Source organism: Myotis daubentonii, chromosome 5, assembly GCF_963259705.1.
Source record: "Myotis daubentonii chromosome 5, mMyoDau2.1, whole genome shotgun sequence".
NCBI classification, from domain to species: Eukaryota; Metazoa; Chordata; class Mammalia; order Chiroptera; family Vespertilionidae; genus Myotis; species Myotis daubentonii.
In genome coordinates, this window is record NC_081844.1 from 84009181 (window position 1) to 84028698 (window position 19518).

Genomic DNA, 19518 nt, shown 5'->3' on the forward strand with positions numbered 1-19518 from the left:
CTCTGCCCTTGAGTGTATTGGGGAGAGCCAGGGAGACGGGAACGGGGAACTGACAGCCTAGGCTCCATTCTCGTCTCTAAACTTTCCATTAACCAATTTAAAGGGTCTTAAAAGCTTCTCCAAGAGAGAGACTTAGAAAAAATGATTTCTGAGTCAACGCTAATGACTTCAATTACTGAATTTGTGAATAGCTGTGCCCTGGTTTCTGGATGTGAGCCCAAGTTCAATAGCATAGATGTGGTTGAGAGTCGGGTGTGGGAGGGACTGACGACCAAAACCCCTAGTGACTGTTCAGATGGGAAAGACCACCAGCTCGGCCAGTTCAAAGGTGGGAAGAGTTGAGGGGAGTGTCCACATTTCCCTCCCTGCTGCTCCCCCCTTCCCCAACCTCTAGTGGTCCTGTCACTTTCCTGTCATTGCTGGAGCCCTAAGCTTCCTCTAGCCCCACTGCCTCCCCTGCCCCAGCCTTTCCAGGGCTGCCCTACACACTGGCCTCGCCCTGCCCTACCGTGGGGCAGGGGCCTTGGCTCCCTTTTATTCCAGTATCCTCAGCACTTAGCACGGGGCCGTGCAGGTAGGGGCTCCATGCACGCATTGGTTAAAGCTCAGGGTTTTAAGCTGTGCCGTGCAGTAATCTCTCTGCAAAAAAAAAAAGGTTTCTGTGGTCAAATAAGTTTGGGAAGCGCTGCACTAGACGTCCCCTTTTTATAGATTCACAAAGCACATCAGCATATTCAGGGTTCCAAGAAGTCCCGCAGTACAGAGCATGGTTAACCCGATGCTTCCCTCGTGGAGCTGAGCACAGAGCGGCACCCTGCAGATCGCCCATGAGCCTCCGAGGGGCACCTCTGTGGAAAGTCACTGCTCGGGGAGCCAGCCTCTTCCCTTCCTGTTAGCATTTCTGGTTCTCTGATTACTGCTGCCTCCTGACCATGCCTGGGCCAAGGGGCAGTTCAGACTGTCCAGGGACAGTGGGTGTCGTGTGGGGATGGCCCGATGCGGCCCTCCTTCCCCCTCAGTCGTTATAAATTAAGTACTGGTTCCATTTGAGGTGCCAAGCGTGGAGGTGGGATATTTTTAAGCTCTCGCTGTGGAGAAGGAAGGATGGGAAAGTCCTGAGAGAGATGTTTTCAAGGGACAGAAATCCTTGGCTGTTCAGTCACTGCTGTCTCCACACAGCCCCAGGGGATGGTCTTCGTCCACAGACCCAGAACTGTGTGCTTTTGCCATTAAAATTCCTTTACTAATGACTCATTGTCAGGGCCCTGAAAGGAAATGTGGGGGGAGGACAGGGAGGTGGCCCCTGCCAGCAGGGCCAGCCTGGGTCAGCATGCTGGGTGACCGGAGGCTCAGGGCCTGGTGCCCTCAGCAATGAGACCTTCGTGGGAGGCTCTGCTGCCTCGGTTTCCTTATCCGGAGGTACTATTTTCAGAGAGCCCTGATGCTACAGTGGGAATAAGGCTGTTTGGCTCATTATGTCTTTGTGTTAATACAATGCTCATTAAACATTTATTCAGTGAATGAGTGATTCTATGCATTGCCCCTTCTCCACCCAACATCAAGCCTACCCCACACCTAGTAGGTGCTTAAAATATTTGTTGAAGAGATTGATTCTATATAACACCCCTTCCAGTACTGATTTTAATGCATAGTAATTTCTCAACAGATACAAAATGTTTGTTGACTGAGTGTTTCTGATCATGCCTCTCTCCTTGCCTTACCCACTACCGTGTACCCAATACTTAGTAGGGCTGAAAAATGCCGACCTATTTTCTAGGAACACTTTCCATGCCCAGCTGAGCCTCTCCACTCCTGTCTTCTCCTTTTTGAGATGTGGTTCTCCCCAGCCTCCCAAGGGTGGTGGTTACCATCTCACTCTTGTTTCAGCCAGAAGAGGTAGGGTCAGTGAGCTACCAAGCTGAAGTCAGGTGACAGGCAGGGAAGGGAGGCCACCCGTCAATCTCTGAGCTGCCCCAGGCTCAGAGTGAGCACTGCATTCCACTCCTGGTGCTGGAGATCGGCTGACTGTTGATAAAAAACTGCACTTTCCAAATTAAGATGACTTTTAACTGAGTGCTCGCTGGCTCGCCTGCTCCCTCAACCTCCCAGGGGACAGAGCCCATCTTGGGAAACTGTTCTGAGCATGTCCAAAGTCTCAGCTTTGACATCTCAGCTGACGTCAACAAGTTTCTGTGACCTTCCTGTTCAGCCCACTCAGTTCTGTCCCCACATATACTATCTGGTATTAGCGTGCTAGGAGGGGGTCACACCCCCCCCGCCCTGAGCAAAGGCTGGTGCCTCAGAATAGCTCTACTCAGGAGTTCTCCAGGCTTTGCAGGAAAGGCAAACTGAGGACCAACTAGAGGACTGCCTTGGTCCAAGGTCCAAGGACCTTACTGAGGTCCCAGGCCCTCTGAGAATCTGATGAACGCACTGACTCCTTCCCGTAGCAAAATGCACTTCCCCATCTTAGGAGCGATTCAGCAGGTTCATAGATCCTGGAGCCCACCCACGGGTCCCAGGTTAAGAACCCTTGATATATTAGAACGAACTTCATCCTCAATCCCAGCCCTGCCACAAACCGGCCACGTGACTTTGGGCCAGTCAGCCTTTTCTGTCCTGCCATTTCCTTGCTATAAAATGTTCAGACTCCTGATAACCAAAATTACCCATGTCTGTGGAGGTTTAGATCGTGACTTAGAGCAGTGCCGCATAACCTTTTATAGGTCACCTGTTCCTTTGAGAATCTGATGAGAATTTTGTTTGTCTTCTACTTAGGAAAATGCCTATACACAAAGTTTTGCCTAGAATTCAGGGAAGTGGGGGTGGGAGGTCCAAGGTCTACAGATTTAGGACTTTTTACAGGAAGGAGGCAGTGATCCAGTATATCCAATGCTCTAGTTGCCAACCATGCTTCAAGGTTCCTCAGGTCACCACTCCCCCATCTCTTCTGTCCGCCCTCCCAACATCACCTCTGTACTGAAAAGCCACTGGTAAATGGGAGGCCAGCCTGTCTGGTGCTCTGGTTTTCAGGCTTGCTTTTACATATGGAGCCTTTTTTTTTGGTCCTAGTAGAGCTTTATCTGGAGCTCCAATATAGATAAAAGGGATCTCTGAAGCATTTTTATTTCATTCATTCATTCATTCATTCATTCATTCAGTGGGTGTTCATTATATGTTGCTTTGTGCCGGGCACCTGGCTGTCAGACTGTAAGGAGATCTTGTAAGGAGATCATCACTCTGTCTTGGCTGAGGTGATCAGAGACCCGGCTCCTGAAACACTTAGCTTTTGGGGCTCAGTTTCCTCATCTGTAAAATAGGACAATGGAATACTGATGCCACACTGTAGTCTAAGCATGCTTGGCATCATTAGCCCTAGTTAGGAGGATGAAGGACAGTGAACATGAGCACTGAGCTCCAAAGGAGGAAAAAGGAGGAATTTTTGCCTTCCGTGTCCAGGAAATCCCCACGCTATGGAGAAGCTAGCTGAATGATAGCTTGGAAATTTCCAAGAGAATGATAAGGCTGAGCCTTGGGAAGATATTTGCTGTTTCTTCACTCCCTCCTCCCCTGGAAGGTTTGCTGCTGTCACTATCGATTTCATGGAGCCGGTTCACACACTCTCCTCCGGCGCCTGAATTCACAGGCCCAAACCTGCTGTGACAAAGATTTCCCTACGAGTGGTGTTTCTGGGAAGATGATGTCTGTACCTGAAGGGCTGCTCCCTGGGAAAGGACAGGCTTCTGCAGAGGCCCAGGCCTGCGTCAGGGCAGATCAATCCCCTTCACTCTGGGCTGGGTGGTTAGACGTCAGGCCTGCGCGGCTTTGGAAATACTCTTGAGCCATGTTTCTGGAGGGGAGCTCAGGCAAGTCCGCTACCGACAAGAGCTCACCTCTGGGGGCTTTTCCGTTCCTTCCCGTGGCTGGCAGTCTAGTGTCAAGGTCAAGGGCATGGGTTTTGGTGTTGGACAAACGTGGCTCCGAGTCCTAGCACTGCCTCTGCTCTCTGCTTGATCTTGGGCAAGACACCAGCCTCTCCACGGCTCATATCCTTGTCTGTGAGATGAGGATAATAACACCTCCCTCTCAGGGTTGTCGAGAAATTATTAATTAAATTCTATTGTAAGCCTGGTGCCTGGCTCATGTAAATGCTCTATAAATAGTCACGCTTTTCGTAGCCCTAATTTTCCAGCTGAGAAGCGGATTATTTGATAATGCAGCACTAGAGGAGTGGGGTCAAGAGTACACATGTCCTTCGTTGCGTACCTAACACTGCACCAAACGTGCCCCGTTCCTGTCCAGGCCCAGCCTGACCCACTTGACGGACTGGAGGACAAAGAACTATCACTCTGTTATTCATCCCTGAGGGGTGTAAACAGGCGAACAAGCCACTGCTTTTCCTTTATTAGAAGGTCAGAGAGCTTTGCCTGGCACCCCAGGATGCAGCCCCCTACCCTCCAGGATGCAACAAGGCTATTCTTTCCTGCTCGTGACAGACACGCCGTGGCGTCTGTTCCGCCCGAGGACCAGCCCTCTGTGCTCGACCTGTGTTTTGCCAGCAAACACTTATCTCAGCCACTCACTCTCCATCCTCCAGGAAATCCAGAGGCAGAGCCAGCTCCTAACAAGGGGCTGCTTTGGTCAGCCAGCTGTTAGTCCTTGGGCTCCTGTCCCCTCCGTGGGGCAACATCAGTCACCCTAAAGTTCTCAAGCCACTTCTGCTCAGTGAGTTCAACAATATTAGAAACCAGAACATGTCCGAGGGCCCTCAGGGCCGGGACTCCCTAACATCTCCCGGGGCCCCTGGTTCCTGGACCCGAAGGCCCCTGCTGTTGCTGCTGCTGGTCCTGGTCCTGCCCTCGGTCCCCTTCTTTCCACCTGGGTCCCCCTGGACGTCCGTGCCTGTGGCCCCACTGGTGGCCAGGTCTAGACTGAGGGTCCTCCCGCAGACCGAGAGCCGCCGCAGCACCTCGGAGGCAGCCTCCACGGGCACACTGGCCCGCGGCTCCAGCAGCATCTCCAACAGCGAGCTCATCTCCGAGAGGAAGGTGCTGGCCAGCCGTGTGCCTGTCGGGCTCAGCTCTGGCCCCGACCCCTTGCCGAACGTCTGGAAGGTCCGCGGCTCCTCCAAGGCCGCAGTGTCCGGGGAGAACACATTGTCACGGTAGTTGGTGGCAAGGGGCAAAGAGAGCCTGGCCATCCAGGCCGGGTCTGGGGCGCTTAGTCGGTCCAGGGCCAGGCCTGCGGGGGGAGGAGAGGACATAGTGAGGGCTGAGCCCACGGAAGGGCAGAGCGGGTGAGGGTGGGGTGTGGGCAGGGCAAGGGCACTGAACAAAGGAGGGAAGGGAAATGGCAGAGGACAGACGGGGTAGCCAGAGGGGGACAGGAAGGAAGAGGCCCTGACAGGGAAGCTCACTGGGCAGGAAGGCCGCTGACTGACGTTGCTCATGATCTGAGAGGAGGAGGCAGGAGGAAGGCCTACAATTAGAATCGGCCTGTTTTTAAATGACGTCTGGGTGGGTGGCGTGTTTCAGGTCTAGGTGTCTTTCACCCACTCGTTGTAGCCAGGCGCACCCTGAATGGGGGAAAATCCCTTTTCTTGGCCAAGGCTGGAGTTCCTGCCTTGGGGCTGCCTTCTGTCTGTACCATAATAGTGACCACTTACTAAGTACTCCTGTGCCAAGCAATTTATATCATTATCTCCTGTAACCTCCACACAACCTTTGAAATCCAGAGTATTATCCCATTTTATAGATGAGAAAACTGTAAAGTTCTAAGAAGTTAAAACACATATGTACTAGGCAACTAAATCCAAATTTGACGCTGGGTCTGATGACTCTGAAGCCCCCTGTGACTGCACTGCTATCCACTCTGAAGAGCTGGCCCTTCCTCCCCCTGGATGCTCCAGGGGCCCATCTGTGGCCTCTGCTGAGAATCAGGCTGGGGGGTGGGGGGCTGGTTCTCTAAGGGCCGTCCCAGGAAAGGGATGGGGCAGTGAAAAACTGTCTCCTGGAACCCACTGCTACCATCACTTCCTGTCTCAAAAACTAGTCCCAGGCCTGATGGTAGAGGCCAAGCAGAGGAAAGACTGTCTTTAAGAAATGTAGTTAAAGAAACTGTGTCTTTCAATAAAAAAGAGGCACAACATCTACTTTAACATGTATTTAGTGTTTGCCTAAAGTGAGCTGCTTTAAAATTTGTGCATATTGTTGGTGGAATGCAAATGGGAGAAGCCACTTTGGAAAGCAGGATGGACATTAAAAATAGAACTGCCTTATGCCCAGTGATTCCACTTCGGTGATTATATCTAAAGAAACTCAAAACACTAATTCAAACAAATATATGCACCCCTTTGTTCATTTGAAACATTATTTTCAATAGCCAAGATTTGGAAGTGGCCCAAGTGCCCATCAATAGATGACTGGATAAAAAAGCAGCATGGATGGACCCAGAGAATATTATGCTAAGTGAAATAAGCCAGTCAGAGAAAGACGAGCACCGTATGATTTCACTTATATGTGGAATCTAATGAACAAAATAAACTAACAAACAAAGTGGAGACACTCAGACAGAAAACAGACTGACAGTTCTCAGAGAGGAATGAGTGGGGTTGGAAAAGGTGAAGGGATTAAGAAAACAACAGCAACTCAGACACAGACACCAGTATGGTGATTAGCAGAGGGAAAGGGGGTGAAGGAGATAGATGAGGGTAAAGGGGGAATAAATGGTGATGGAAGGAGATTTGACTTGGTGATGTGAACACACAATGCAATATACAGATGATGTGTTATAGAATTGTACACCTAAAACCTATATAATTTTATTAACCAGTTACCCCAATAAATCAACAAAAAGGAAAAAAAATTAAAAGTAAATAAAATCTGTGCATAGCATAAAAGCCTGAAAGGAGATTTGCCAAAGGATTAACTGAAATTAGCCTGGGCAGAAGTGATTTATTTTCTTTTTATCCACATTTTTCTACATTAACTAAATATTGCTTGTGTAATTTGGAAAAGTTATTTCAAAATACAGCTAATTGTTTTTTATATTGATATAAACGAGTCTCCATCTCACCAAGTGAGCGTGGGACTATGCAGCCTGTGAGGCAGGGTCAGGCCACTTCCCAACTGGTCCAGCCCACGCCTGGGACTTAGAGAACATTCACTGAATGATTGAATGAACAAATATTAACCCTCAGCATTTGGGAAATGTAAACCTTAGTTCCCTGCGACTCTGGAGTAATAAGGTTGGAACTCTTGGCGTTACCGAATTAGGCCTTTCCTTGTACCAGGGTCAGAGAGCTTCCGAAGGAATGAAGCTTGGAATGAGAAAATCACTGGGGTGGGTGTGAATGGCTGAAAAGCGATGGTGAATTTACTCCGTGGAGGGTGGGTGCTGGGCCGACCTGGGTTTGATTTCCCTGCTTTGCTGCTTGTGAGCAGTGTGACCTTGGGGAAATTGCTTAACCTCTCTGAGCCTTTTTCTCTCATAAAGTGGTGAAATGGCAGTACTCATCTTGTTGGGTTGCTGTGAGCATTCAGATGAGTAGCTCGGGCTTTTTTTTTTTTTATCCCTGCCGCCCTCTTCATCCCCGCTGTGCTTGCCCTCTGTGCTGTGGGAAAGCACGACCACGTGGGAACCGAGCCCACAGGTTCCAGTCCCACACTGCCCAATAGAGATCGACTGTGAGCTACAGAGGTCATTTTAAATTTTCTATTTGCCACATTTTAAAAAGTAAAAAGAAAAAGTGAAACTCATAAAATATTTTATAATTACTATCATTTTATCACATAACCAATATTTTTTTAATCAATATTTTTAAGATTGGGATATTATAAATTACTTTTTACAATAACTGTTCAAAATCTGAAGTGCATTTTATATTTACATCCCATCTCAGTTCAGACTAGATATTTCCACATGTGGCTAGTGGCTGCTATACTGGACTTCACAGTTCTACATTCTAGACCAGCCGTGGGCAAACTACGGCCCGTGGGCAAACTACGGCCCGCGGGCCGGATCCGGCCCATTTGAAATGAATAAAACTAAAAAAAAAAAAAAAAAGACCGTACCCTTTTATGTAATGATGTTTACTTTGAATTTATATGAGTTCACACAAACACTCCATCCATGCTTTTGTTCCGGCCCTCCGGTCCAGTTTAAGAACCCATTGTGGCCCTCGAGTCAAAAAGTTTGCCCACCCCTGTTCTAGACAATACAGTCCTATAAAACTTTGCATATATGTGCTGTCCAAAGCAATACCCATTAACCAAATGTGGCTGGTGAGCACTTGAAATGTGGCTGGTATGACTGAGGCACTGAATTTTTCGTTTTACATGTACTTAATTTTAATTAGATTTCATTTTACTTAATTTTAATGTAGAGCCACAGTGGTATTAATAACCATGGGCGGCACAACCTTGGGGACATTATTTACCACCCCTGCCCCTCAGATTTTTCCTCTATGAGCTGGGGATAATGAATAGTCCGTATCTCATCAGAGTTCCTCATGAGGCACCTAGGACAGGGTCTAGCACATAGAAAGCACTCAATAAATGTTAGCCTTATTTCTGTTCACCAAGGAAAAGGAAGTGCCTGCCATGCCTTCAGCATGTTTGCTGCCGGAGGGAGCACACAGGGGATGTCCAGATGAGAAGCAGCGTGTTACCACAGAAACAAAACCACAGCTTAGGGACAGTTGGATCTGTAGGTGTTACCTAAAGGGGGCTGACGGCTGTCCACAGCGAGGGGCCAGCTAGCAGACTCTAATTAAACTTCATCTTTTGTATCTATTTTCAAAACTAATTGTTTCTCCAGAAAAAAAATATTTCTGTTTCAGTAAGAAATGTTAGCACATTAATGAGGTGATTCAGTTCTCAGGGTAAAAGGATATTTAAACACACCAAAGAAATTCTAAAAAGTGGTTCAGGAGGTAAGGGGAGGTCTCTTGGTGGAAGGCAGGCCTAGGTTGACTCACTTTCAATCGCTAATGAGCCAGGTGACTGGCAAGCTGTTACCTCTCTGAGCCTCAGTTTTCTCATGAGAGTGCTCATAATCAAACTGGAGCTCATAATGCCTAACGCCAAGGACGGTTTGGAAGCTTAAATGAGATCATGTGTATAAGATGTGTCCTGTACCTGGCACACCAAGAACTCAGTAATCGTTCACTATTCTTACGATGGTCTGTAAAATGAACAATCAGAGTAGAATCTGATCGTTAAACAAACGAAGGCCTCTGAAGCGCCAGGAGACGTAAAATGCTGATGTTCCTCCCCAGAAACGGGACGGCTGTGTTTCCCTGCAGTGATTGGAGCGGAACTCCGAAGCCTGAGCGTGTAAGCAGACTGTGTGTGGGGGAGAAGGAGAGTTGGGTCACTCTGGGGAGTCCCTACCTTTGTGGGGGTCCAGCAGGCTTGACAGCTCTTCTTCTAGCAGCTGCTTCACAGAGAGGTCCTCTTCAAGGTCCAAGGGTCCTTCTTCCTGGTCTGGTTCTGCCTGGCCACCAGCCCTGGCACCGGGGCCATCTGTGTCTGGGATTACACTCCTGCAAAGGAAACCAACGCAGCCCCCAAGTGAGAAAGTTCAAACCTAGGTTCATTCATCCTAGCTCGTGCACATTCTTCTATTCATGCCAGCATTCATTCGTCCACATCGGGACCTGGATACACATAGTCCAGCCTTCAGAGTCAGACCGACCTGAGTGACTCGATCCCATCCCTCCTGCCTACTCTGAGTCTGTAACATCCACTTCTTGGGGCATGGTGAGACGTTGTAACATGAAAGGTTTTTATGTAAAGAGCTTAACACCGTGCCTGGCACATTGTAAGCATTCAGCAAACAGACGTGACCATGACTGCATAGATGTGATTACTCACTATTGTCCTTCCCATTCCTTCACATTGCCTGGCACAGAGTAGGAGTTTAGTAACTTCAGTTGAATCAATGCGGTCATCTACCATCCATCCATCCACGCATCCATTCACCCATTCATCCTTCCATCAAAGTATGAGCTCCAGTGAGGGCAGGGATATTTATCTGTGCTCAGAACAGGGCTCAGTGCATAGTAGGTACTTAATATTTTGTGGATTACGTGATTGAATGTTCCTTCCTCCCTATTTGAGGCCAAATTGTAGACCAGAAGAGCATGTCCAGCTAAAGCAAGGCATCCAAAAGCTATTCAGAATCTACTATCCCATTTCACCCCCCTACGGCCTCCTCCCTGACTTCTCCCTCCATAGACCCTTCTTGTCACCTGGGGGAGGCCAGTTCCTCAGACTTCCTGGCATGGGGGAACAGGGCAGGCCCCTCATCATCCAGCAGGTGGAAGGCTCCCTGAGGGGCTTTAAGGTCAGGAGAGAGAGGGGTCTTTTCTTTTCTTTTTTCCAGTGGCTATTTCTACTGCATGGAGAGATCAGCAGGGAGGTGGCAAGTTTGCAAGTAACAATGACAGCAATTCATATTACTGAGAAATTACTCTGAGTCATGCCTTACCAGTGGTTCTCAACCTTCTGGCCCTTTAAATACAGTTCCTCATGTTGTGACCCAACCATAAAGTTATTTTTGTTGCTACTTCATAACTGTGATGTTGCTACTGTGATGAATCGTCATGTAAATATCTGATATGCAGGATGGTCTTAGGCGACCCCTGTGAAAGGCTCGTTCGACCACCAAAGGGGTCGCGACCCACAGGTTGAGAAACTCTGCCTTAAGCTTTGCAGGATGTATGCACCTTTTCATTAAACCTTCCACATCTGTAAGGGGTTCTCTTGTTTTCATTCTCAGTTTACAAATGAGAAAACCAAGACTTGTGAAGATTATGCAGCTTGCACAAGCTCCCCATGGATTAAGTGACAAAGTGAGAATTCAAATTTAGACTGCTATGACTCTGGAGTGCTCACCTCTGCCCTGCACTACCTTTCACTACCTTTCACTCCCTTTGACAAAAAGGAAGAAGCAGCTACAAGTTGTCACAGCAAGAGCACTGAACCAGGAGTCAGTGCTATATGACCTTGAGAACTGGTCCCAGCTTTGCCACTCACTGGCTATATGACCTTGAATAAAGTCACTTTAAGAGGAAAGGACTTATCATTGCTTGTGGACCTACTATGTGCCCAGCACTGGGCTATGGGCTTAGAATACATTTGATCATTAAATCCTTACCCCATCACTACAAGGAATTGTGGTGACCTTCAGTTTAAAGATGAGAAACTAGGCCTTGGAGATTTATTTGACTTGCTCAAGTTTACATAACTGGGTTGAACCCAACTAGTTAGAGCCTCAATGTCTCCATCTGTAACAAGGAGTTAGATTAGACGTCCTCTTGACGTCTCTTTAATTCTAGGACAGCCTAAAGCAACACACCTACATATCCATGTCCTTAGCCAGGGGCCTTCATATTATGTTTAAGGGTCAAGCGAAAGAAAGCTGAAAGTTACAGATTGAAAGTCCTTAGCCCAGCACCTCTGCAATCAGAGGACAGATAACCAGAGCCTCAGGATGAAGTCATTTCCCTAGTGACCCTGTCCTGTAAATACTATAAATACAGTGGCTCCAGGACCAAGTGGCCTGGGCTGGGGGGATGGATGCTGTCCGAGGCACTGTCCCAGGGGCGTGGGTCTGGGATGTGATCACCCTTCCTTAAGATCACAGACTGCAGGGGTGAGGGGGGCTGGAGAAGCCTGTGGGGGCTACGTGTGCTTACCTGCCTCCGCAGGGCTTGGCCGAGTATTTATTTCCCCGGTGGTTTGGTTTGGGCTGGAATTGGCCCTGATGCAGCAAGGACAGCAGCTGGGAGATTTGCTACAAGACAGGAAAAATCTGTTGACTCCACACAATTCCGACCCAGCACATTTCCTCGCCGGATGTTTCCCTCAATGCCGGCGCTTTCTTTTTATAGTCTTTCCTCCAGTTTCAGATGATTGTGTGATCAGACGGGGGATGGTGGGTGGTGAACAGTGAGAGAGGCAGGGACCTGTACGGGCAGGTTCCCTACTTTGCCTTTGTCACGCCAGGACCTGGGTGCCTGAGGGAGAGAATAGGGACCATCTGGGCTAGTCCCCTCTCATTTTCCCAAGGGACCTGCCCCTGTTGGAATCGGCAGGGCTAGGGGTGAAAAAGGCATTTCCTGACCATAAATTCATTATTACTTTGATCAGGATTATCTTAAACAGTTATTTCCTGCCTTCAGCAGTATTCAAGCACTCAGCCAATTTTTGTAGGCCAGATATAAGACTATGTTGTAGAGAAGGCAAAAATGGTGTCATTTAATCATTTATTGATTCATGCTTTCATTCATTCAACAGACATTTAGTAAGTTTGTCTGCGCCAATGTCTGCCCTGAAGCGAGCTCATAGTCTGTCAGAGGAGACAGGGCACAACAGTTACTACAGGGGGTTGCACTGGGTTAAGAAAGGATGGGGGTCTGTGGGAGCAGAGGAGGGCCCCTCACCCATCTTGGAGCAAATAGGAAGCTGTGGGGTGAAATGGGAGGAGTTTGAATACTTATTTCTACAAATGTTTATTGAGTTCATACTACATGCTAGGCACCTATGCTGAGACCCAAAGGCTCCGTAGGCATTTGGCAGGTGGAGAGAGGGTGAGGGTCTGGGCCAAGGGTGAAGGGCATTCCAGACAGAAGGCACTGCACACTGAAAGATGGTTGGAGAGTGGGGCAGAAGTTGGGAAGGATGCCAGGGCCAGACCCTGCAGGGCCTCACAATGGAGAAGGCAACAGACCAAGTGTTGGCAGGCTGAGTCCCCGTTCAAGGTCATTTCTAGCTTGTGTAATGTCAAGTAGGTTTTCAGACCTACTCAGACCTTCCATCTCTAAGGCGGAGCTAGAAATACCCACCCAGACTTTCCATGGGTTTTCGGGATTAATTAGATGGCTTGAAAGTTTAGAATGCTCCATGAATGCAAGAAGTTTGGGTTGTTCCTCCTAGAAACACGGCCTCTGCCTCCTGAGCCCACCCCCATTCCTCCCTGAGCAGTTCAAGACAGAAAGTGCCAATCTCAGAGGAGAGTTGGAAGGGAAGGTGGCCAGGACTGGGGTTTCCATGAGGTTTCCAGTGTCCCATTGCCTGCCTCCGGGCAGATCCCACCTCCTAAGGCATGTGCCACCCTTTTCCCGAATGACAGCCTGTACTTCAGGGACTCTCCCCAAGTGCCATACCCTGAGCTGAGCACTGTCATTGAAGGCCACTTCACAGTCAGAGCCTAGACTCTGGAGTTCATTGGTCTCGGGTTCCCACCTATGAACATTCTGAGCTTCAGTTTCCTCAGCAGTAAAACAGGGAATAATAACGAGATCCAGGTCATACAGTGGTTGTGGTTATAGGATTAAATGTGTAAAAGTATATAAATCACTTCTTAATCGATCTTATGATAAGCACCTAATAACTGTCAAGTTATATATAATCTCATTTAATTCTTACAATAACTCAAGGGAAGAGATACCATGACACCCGTTTTGCAGGTGTGAAACCTGAGGCCCACCAGGGGCTACACAGCAGTTAGTGGTAGTCTGGAATTTGAACTTGGATCTGACTCCACTGTGCCACTGTGCTGCTGGAAAGGCAACGTTAGGCAAGCTGCCTCTTACCCTCAAGTTGATCCCAGATGGGCAGCCTTCTTTCCATCACCCCAGAGGGGCCACCCACAGTGCCTGCTCTCTGCTGTCTCTATTTACTATCAACCAGTTTTTGGCACAAAGAGCTCATTCAGTAAGGATTTGATGAATGAATGAATGAATGAATGAATGAATGAGTGAATGGCTCTGGGCAACCTCTGGGGCTACATAGAGCTCAGGGCAGGACTCCTAAGAAAGCAGCTGGGCCCTCTCCAGGTGGCTTCCTGAAGGGGGTGGGGGGAAATGGGGGGAAGGAAGCTGTGTCCTTGCTCCACAGGAAGCCTCAGATGATGGCCTGGCCAAACAGAAGTGTGCTTTGGATAAACAGCCTGGCACAGGGAAAATTATCTGGGGTGCAGAGAAGCAGATAGGAGTGTGGTATCAGGCACCATCTCTGAAAACGTCTCCCATTTGTGTCTAATAAGTCCCAGGTCTCTAGACACTTGGCCATTTATCATCCCACTTAATCCTCAGACCCCTGGGAGGTAGACACAGGGTAAGTTTGGCATACAGTCCCCACTTTATAGATGAGGAAAATGAGGCCCCGATATTAAAGGCCTTGCCCAGAGCTGCCCAGTTCCTACGTGGCTATGCTGAAATTTGAGCCCAGATCTGCCTGACTCCCAAGTTCCAAGGTTACGTTCACTGTCCCATCCTGCAGACCCGGCCGGCAAGCTCTGCATATCGAACAAGTGATATGCAGCCCCTGAGCCTGGGAGCAATGATGCCCCTGCCAGCCTGCTTGACAGGGAGGTTGCCCAGGTGGAGATGGAAAGAGCTTTGCAGAAGTCATTGTAATCATTTGCTGAGTGCTAGCTTCATGCCAGACACCAGAGCGCCCTCATTTTATCTTCAAGCAAACTTAGGAGATGGGTGCTATTAACATGGACATCTGCAACAGAGAAGCTGAGTAACTTCCTTGTGGTTCACAGCTAGAAAGAGGGGGAGCCAGGACTTGAACCCGGGCAGCCTTGCTCCAGAGCTTTTATTCTTGATCCCTACCTTCGCTGTGTGTCTACTTATGCCAGGCTTCCTGAGCAAGTGCTGTATAGGAATTAACGGATGAAATCCTCAGGACAACTCTGTGAGGTAGATGCTCTTATAGTCATTCCTATTTTACAGATGGGAAAAATAAGGCTCAGAGACAGGCAGTAATTTGTCTAGAATCACACAGCTAAATTCTTTTGACCCCAAAGCTATGCCCTCAATACATCATAAAGTGCCCAGTGAGCCTAAGGAATGAATATGAGGATTGTGAGGGTAGTGGTGGTGTCTGATGCTGTTAGTAGTGAGCCTGGGATGACCAGAGAGAGAGCTGTACCTGAACAGGAGATGAATCCACAGTGAGCTCCTCGATAGGGTTCCGCTCCGCGAAGGCAGCCACGGACAGCCGGACCAGGCTCCGCAGGATCTGACGGGGGCCTGATTCTTTTTCGGCGGCCACTTTGCCATTGAGATTCCGCTGCCGCCTCAGGGTTGCAGAGGAGGCTGGTGAGCTCAACGGGGCTTCCTCGCTGCCCTGGTCTCCAGGAGGCTTCCCTGTGGGGCTGCCTGCCACCTTCAGGGGCCTCGAGCGGGCCTGGCCCAGTGCAGGCTGGGGCTCAGGAAGGTTCAGGTTCTCCCGGGAAGCGTTCCTCTGCCTGGGATGGTTGAAAAGGAGGTTGACGGTGTCCTGCAGTACCTCTCGGCTCTCAGCCAGGGCTCCCTGGTTGCCTTGGTTACGAAGGGTCCTGTACAGGGTGGGTGTGAGGTGAAAGGGGGCCTGCAGGCAGGGGTCCCAGCCTGCTTCCATCATCGCTTCCTTGCTCACATCCTTGAGGGGCTGCCCCACTTCACCAGGCTCGTCCACCTGGCCTCTGAGCACAGGCACGAGGTGGATGTCTGCCTTCTGAATGTGTTTCTGGGGTCTCTTGGGCTGGTTGCGGTAGGTGGATTCAGCCTCCCTACAGTTATAGGCCCTGTTGTCCCTCTTCTCTGTCCGGCATATGGACATGATCAGAGCCAAGATCAACCCAAAGATGGCCAGCAGGACGACCAGGCAAATCACCGTCAGCACTGATGTGCTGAGGGCCCCAGGAGCACGGGCGGAGTCCTTCAGGTGGTCGACACTGGTGACGAACAAGATCCTCAACAGGGCTTGGGTCTGCAAGGAGGGGCTGCCACAGTCTTCTACCACTATCTCCAGCTCCCACTCCCTCCCAATGAGGCTGCTGGCATTGGTGATGTTGATGAACAGCTGCCCCAGGTGGGGGCTGAGGACAAAGAGGCGGGCTTCATTCCCACTCCGAATGCTGTAGAACACCTCTCCATTTGCCCCTGAGTCTGCGTCTCTCGCTACAATGGTCACCAAAAGGAATGGCTGGGAGCTGTGGGTGGCCAGTGGTGCCATGTCAGTGCCCGCCAGATCCAGGGCATTGGGAGTATCAATGGGCACCAGAAGGTGGCCTGTGGAGCCATTTACAAGCACTGAGAGGCTGGCTTTTCCATCGCTGAGTAGGGGATGAATCACCTCTGGGGCATTATCGTTGGCATCCAGGAGGCTGACCCACACAGAGATGCTGGATGAGAGCTGGGGCTGTCCCCTGTCCTCTGCGACCACATGGAACTCAAAGCTGGCCATCTCTTCATAGTCCAGTGACCTCTGAGCAATGACCTCTCCTGTGTCTGAGTCAATGGCTACCAAGTGAGAAACTGGGGAGTCCTGGATGCGGTATGAGATTTGTCCATTAACGCCCAAGTCCGCATCATGAGCTTTGATGGTAATGAGGTGAAGAGAGGGTAGGTTGTTTTCCCTAGTGGAGACCTCATACCTGCTCTTCTCAAACACAGGCGCATTGTCGTTGACATCACTGATCTGAATGCTGAGCTGTTTCTCGGCCGATAAGGGCTGGGGTCCTTGGTCTTGGGCCAACAGGGTGAGGCTATAGTTGGGCCACTGCTCTCTGTCCAGCGTGGCGTTGGTTAGCAGCATGTATGTGTTGCCATTGGTCCTTTTCAGCCGGAAGTGGCCCAGCTCTTGGCTCAGCCAACAGTGGACCAGACCATTGTTTCCTGAGTCCAAGTCGTTCGCCGTGATGAGAGCAATGAAACTGTCCTTGGGAAGAGCTTCTGACACTAGCAGCGGCTGGGAGGCCCATGTGATGTGGATGCTTGGGGCATTGTCATTGACATCCAGAACCTTGATGAGGACTTTGCAATGGGCTGGGATGGGATTGGGACCCAGGTCCCTGGCTTGGACATCCACCTCATAGGCAGGATTCTTCTCATAGTCGAGGGGTTGACGCAGAATCACCTGGCCGGTTTTGGCATCGATGCTGAAGGTGTCCAGCACCTCTGGAGGCACGTGCTTGCTGAAGAAGAACTCCACCTCCCCGTTGGGGCCTTGGTCAGGGTCTGTGGCAGTCAAGTTTATGAGGAGAGTACCAGGGGCAGCATCTTCTTGGATCTCTAGCGCCAGGGAGCTCTCAGCAAACACAGGGCTGTTGTCATTGGAGTCCAGGACGTTGACTTTGATCAGGCTGGTGCCTGACTTGGGGGGGTTCCCGCTGTCATAGGCAGTTAACACCAGATCAAAAAACGAGTGGATTTCCCGGTCCAGCTCCTTCACCACCACCAGCTCCGCGTGTTTGGTCTCATCAGGCCCCACGATGACATCCAGGGCAAAGTGCTCACTGGGTGACAGGGAATAGGAGTGCAGGGTGTTGGGGCCAGTGTCCGGGTCCAAAGCTCTGTCCAGGGGGATCCGGGTGCTCAGAGAGGCACTCTCAGAGATTTCCAGCTCCTGCTTGCCTTTGGGAAACTGTGGCTGGTGATCATTGATATCCAGCACCTGGATCTCCACGTGGATCAGAGCCAAGTCCCCTTTGGCAAGCACGTCAAAGGCAACCAGGCAGGGATCCCGCTGCCGGCAAAGCTGCTCTCGGTCCAGCCGCCTCACTGTGCGGAGCAAGCCGTCTTCAGAGTCCACCTGGATGGGGAGCTCCTGAGGCAGCTGCAGGACCTGGAAAGCAGCGCCCGCTTGCCTATGCCTCTCCTCCCAGCCCAGTGCCTGGGACAGCTTCCCTATCACCGTGCCAGACGGCACTTCCTCTGACACTTGGTATTTCACAGTGAGAGTGGCCACCTCCTGACAATCCCCTGAAAGGAACAAGTAGCCACCTGGCCCCAAAAGCCCCAGCAAAAGTCGGAGAAGTTGCATCATGCTTACCGCCAGAATGGGTTAGATTCAGAAACTGCTAGAGTTCTTCAAAGGCTGGGAAGTCCTCCAATGTTTCTGGGGGGGGCTTGATTAGCCCTGTTCTCCTGCCCCCAGACCTGCTGGCACAGCTTTGTCCCATAATTAGATGATGATAGAACGAGCAGGATTCCCAGGCAAGGCCATTTTCATCTGAAGAGATCCTAGAGGTCTCTGCACCGATGAAGTAAGATCGCCAGCGGTACCCGTTGGTCCAGTAGAGCCAACGATGGGCAAGAGCCGGGCCAAGAGGGACTTGACCCAGGAGAGCAGGATGTAGGGACCTAACTTCCAAACAGTTGCTATGCTGGGGAAACAGAGAAGCAGCTTTTTCCTATGGAAACCCCACCTACAGGAAAAGGGAGGGCTGTGTGTTTCAATGCCAATTAGAGAAAGAGAGCACGCTTCCTGTGAAGCCCAGGGGCTTGCTGCTGAGGAGGATGCGGCAGGGACTCCGGGGACCAGGCGGATGGGAAGGTGTTGTCCCTGCAGCGAGGTGACCGCTGAGGGAAACGGAGCCCCTGCCTGGGCAACACCATGATCCCTGTCTCTTCCCTTCCTTGTTTGTCTCTTTGTGTCCGGCGTCTCCCCATTATCCCTTTCCCATTCTGATCTATTCCCTACACTCATCTATCTTTAATCTTGACTCTGTCCTGATCACCCGTTTTTGTCGCATGAGAAACACCTGTGATTATGAGAGTGGCCATTAGAGTCAAACTGCCTGGGTTCAAATTCTGACTCTGCAGCTTACCAGCTGGGTCATGTGGAACACGTCACCGGGCCTGTCTGGGTTTCCACTCCCTTTTAAGAGTGTGAATGGGAATAAGAATAGTAGCCCTGCAGCAGGAAACTGTGAGGATGAAATGAAATAATGCACGCAGGGCCTACGCTTGGCCTGAAGCACAGGTAATGACGTTATTGTTAGTGGAGGGTGTTATGATCTGCACAGCTCCGCCCACCTGTGGCTGACTCTGGCACTGGCCTTGGGGCAGTCCCTGCCCACAGGGACCCATGGGAGTGCTCCCGGCCTTGGCTCCTGAAGTACCAGGATCTCCCTGGCCTGACCATGTGGCCTCCTACCCCCTTCCCTTCCTGCTTCCCAGCCTACAAGCCCATTGTTCTCTGCATCTGGTCCAGTCTGAGCCCCTGTCTGGGGAATCCCCCAGCCTCCAGCTCCTGTGTCTTGGAGGTTTTAGACTTTTCCCTCTCCCTTACCCTCCTCCCTCTTTCCCTCCTTCCAGTTCTCTCCCCAATGCTGTTTATGGCAGAGTCCCCTGAATGATAACTCCCTTGCTACCCTTTCAGGATTAAGGTGTGCCCTCCCTCCCATTCCCCTCCTCGCAGAGGCAAGACTCAGGAAGGAAGTGAGTGGGCAGTTTGTTTGGGTGGCCTTTGAGGCGGCTTGCTGCTTCTCAGTTTGCTGTTTCCAGCCCTCTCCCATGCTTACACCCTACCTTGAGGTTGAGTCCAGACTGCAGGGGTCCTCAAACTTTTTAAACAGGGGGCCAGTTCACTGTCCCTCAGACCGTTGGAGGGCCGGACTAGAGTTTAAAAATAAACTGTGAACAAATTCCTATGCACACTGCACATACCTTATTTTGAAGTAAAAAAACCAAAACGGGAACAAAAACAATATTTGTATTTGCATGTGGCCCGC

The 19518-nt window shown here is 50.3% G+C and overlaps 1 protein-coding gene across 1 annotated transcript; it reads right to left on the bottom strand.

Moving 5' to 3' along the window:
• Positions 1 to 4256: 4256 nt before the first annotated feature.
• Positions 4257 to 18193, bottom strand: PCDH12 (protocadherin 12). The gene is made up of 4 exons (XM_059698719.1): positions 14949 to 18193; positions 11702 to 11799; positions 9393 to 9544; positions 4257 to 5241 (listed from the first exon to the last, which is right to left on the bottom strand). Exons 1-4 carry the CDS (start codon positions 17826 to 17828, stop codon positions 4769 to 4771), a joined length of 3603 nt encoding a protein of 1200 aa, XP_059554702.1. The 5' UTR covers positions 17829 to 18193; the 3' UTR covers positions 4257 to 4768.
• Positions 18194 to 19518: the final 1325 nt, after the last annotated feature.

Bases quoted from the DNA above. Each gene is read 5' to 3' on its own strand.
- PCDH12 (XM_059698719.1), bottom strand. From the start codon at position 17,828: ATGATGCAACTTCTCCGACTTTTGCTGGGGCTTTTGGGGCCAGGTGGC. The intron at 11,800-14,948 runs GTACAGCTCTCT...CCTGTCTTGTAG, and splicing joins TGGATTCATCTCCTGTTCAG to CAAATCTCCCAGCTGCTGTC. The intron at 9,545-11,701 runs GTAAGCACACGT...TTTCCTTTGCAG, and splicing joins GCCAAGCCCTGCGGAGGCAG to GAGTGTAATCCCAGACACAG.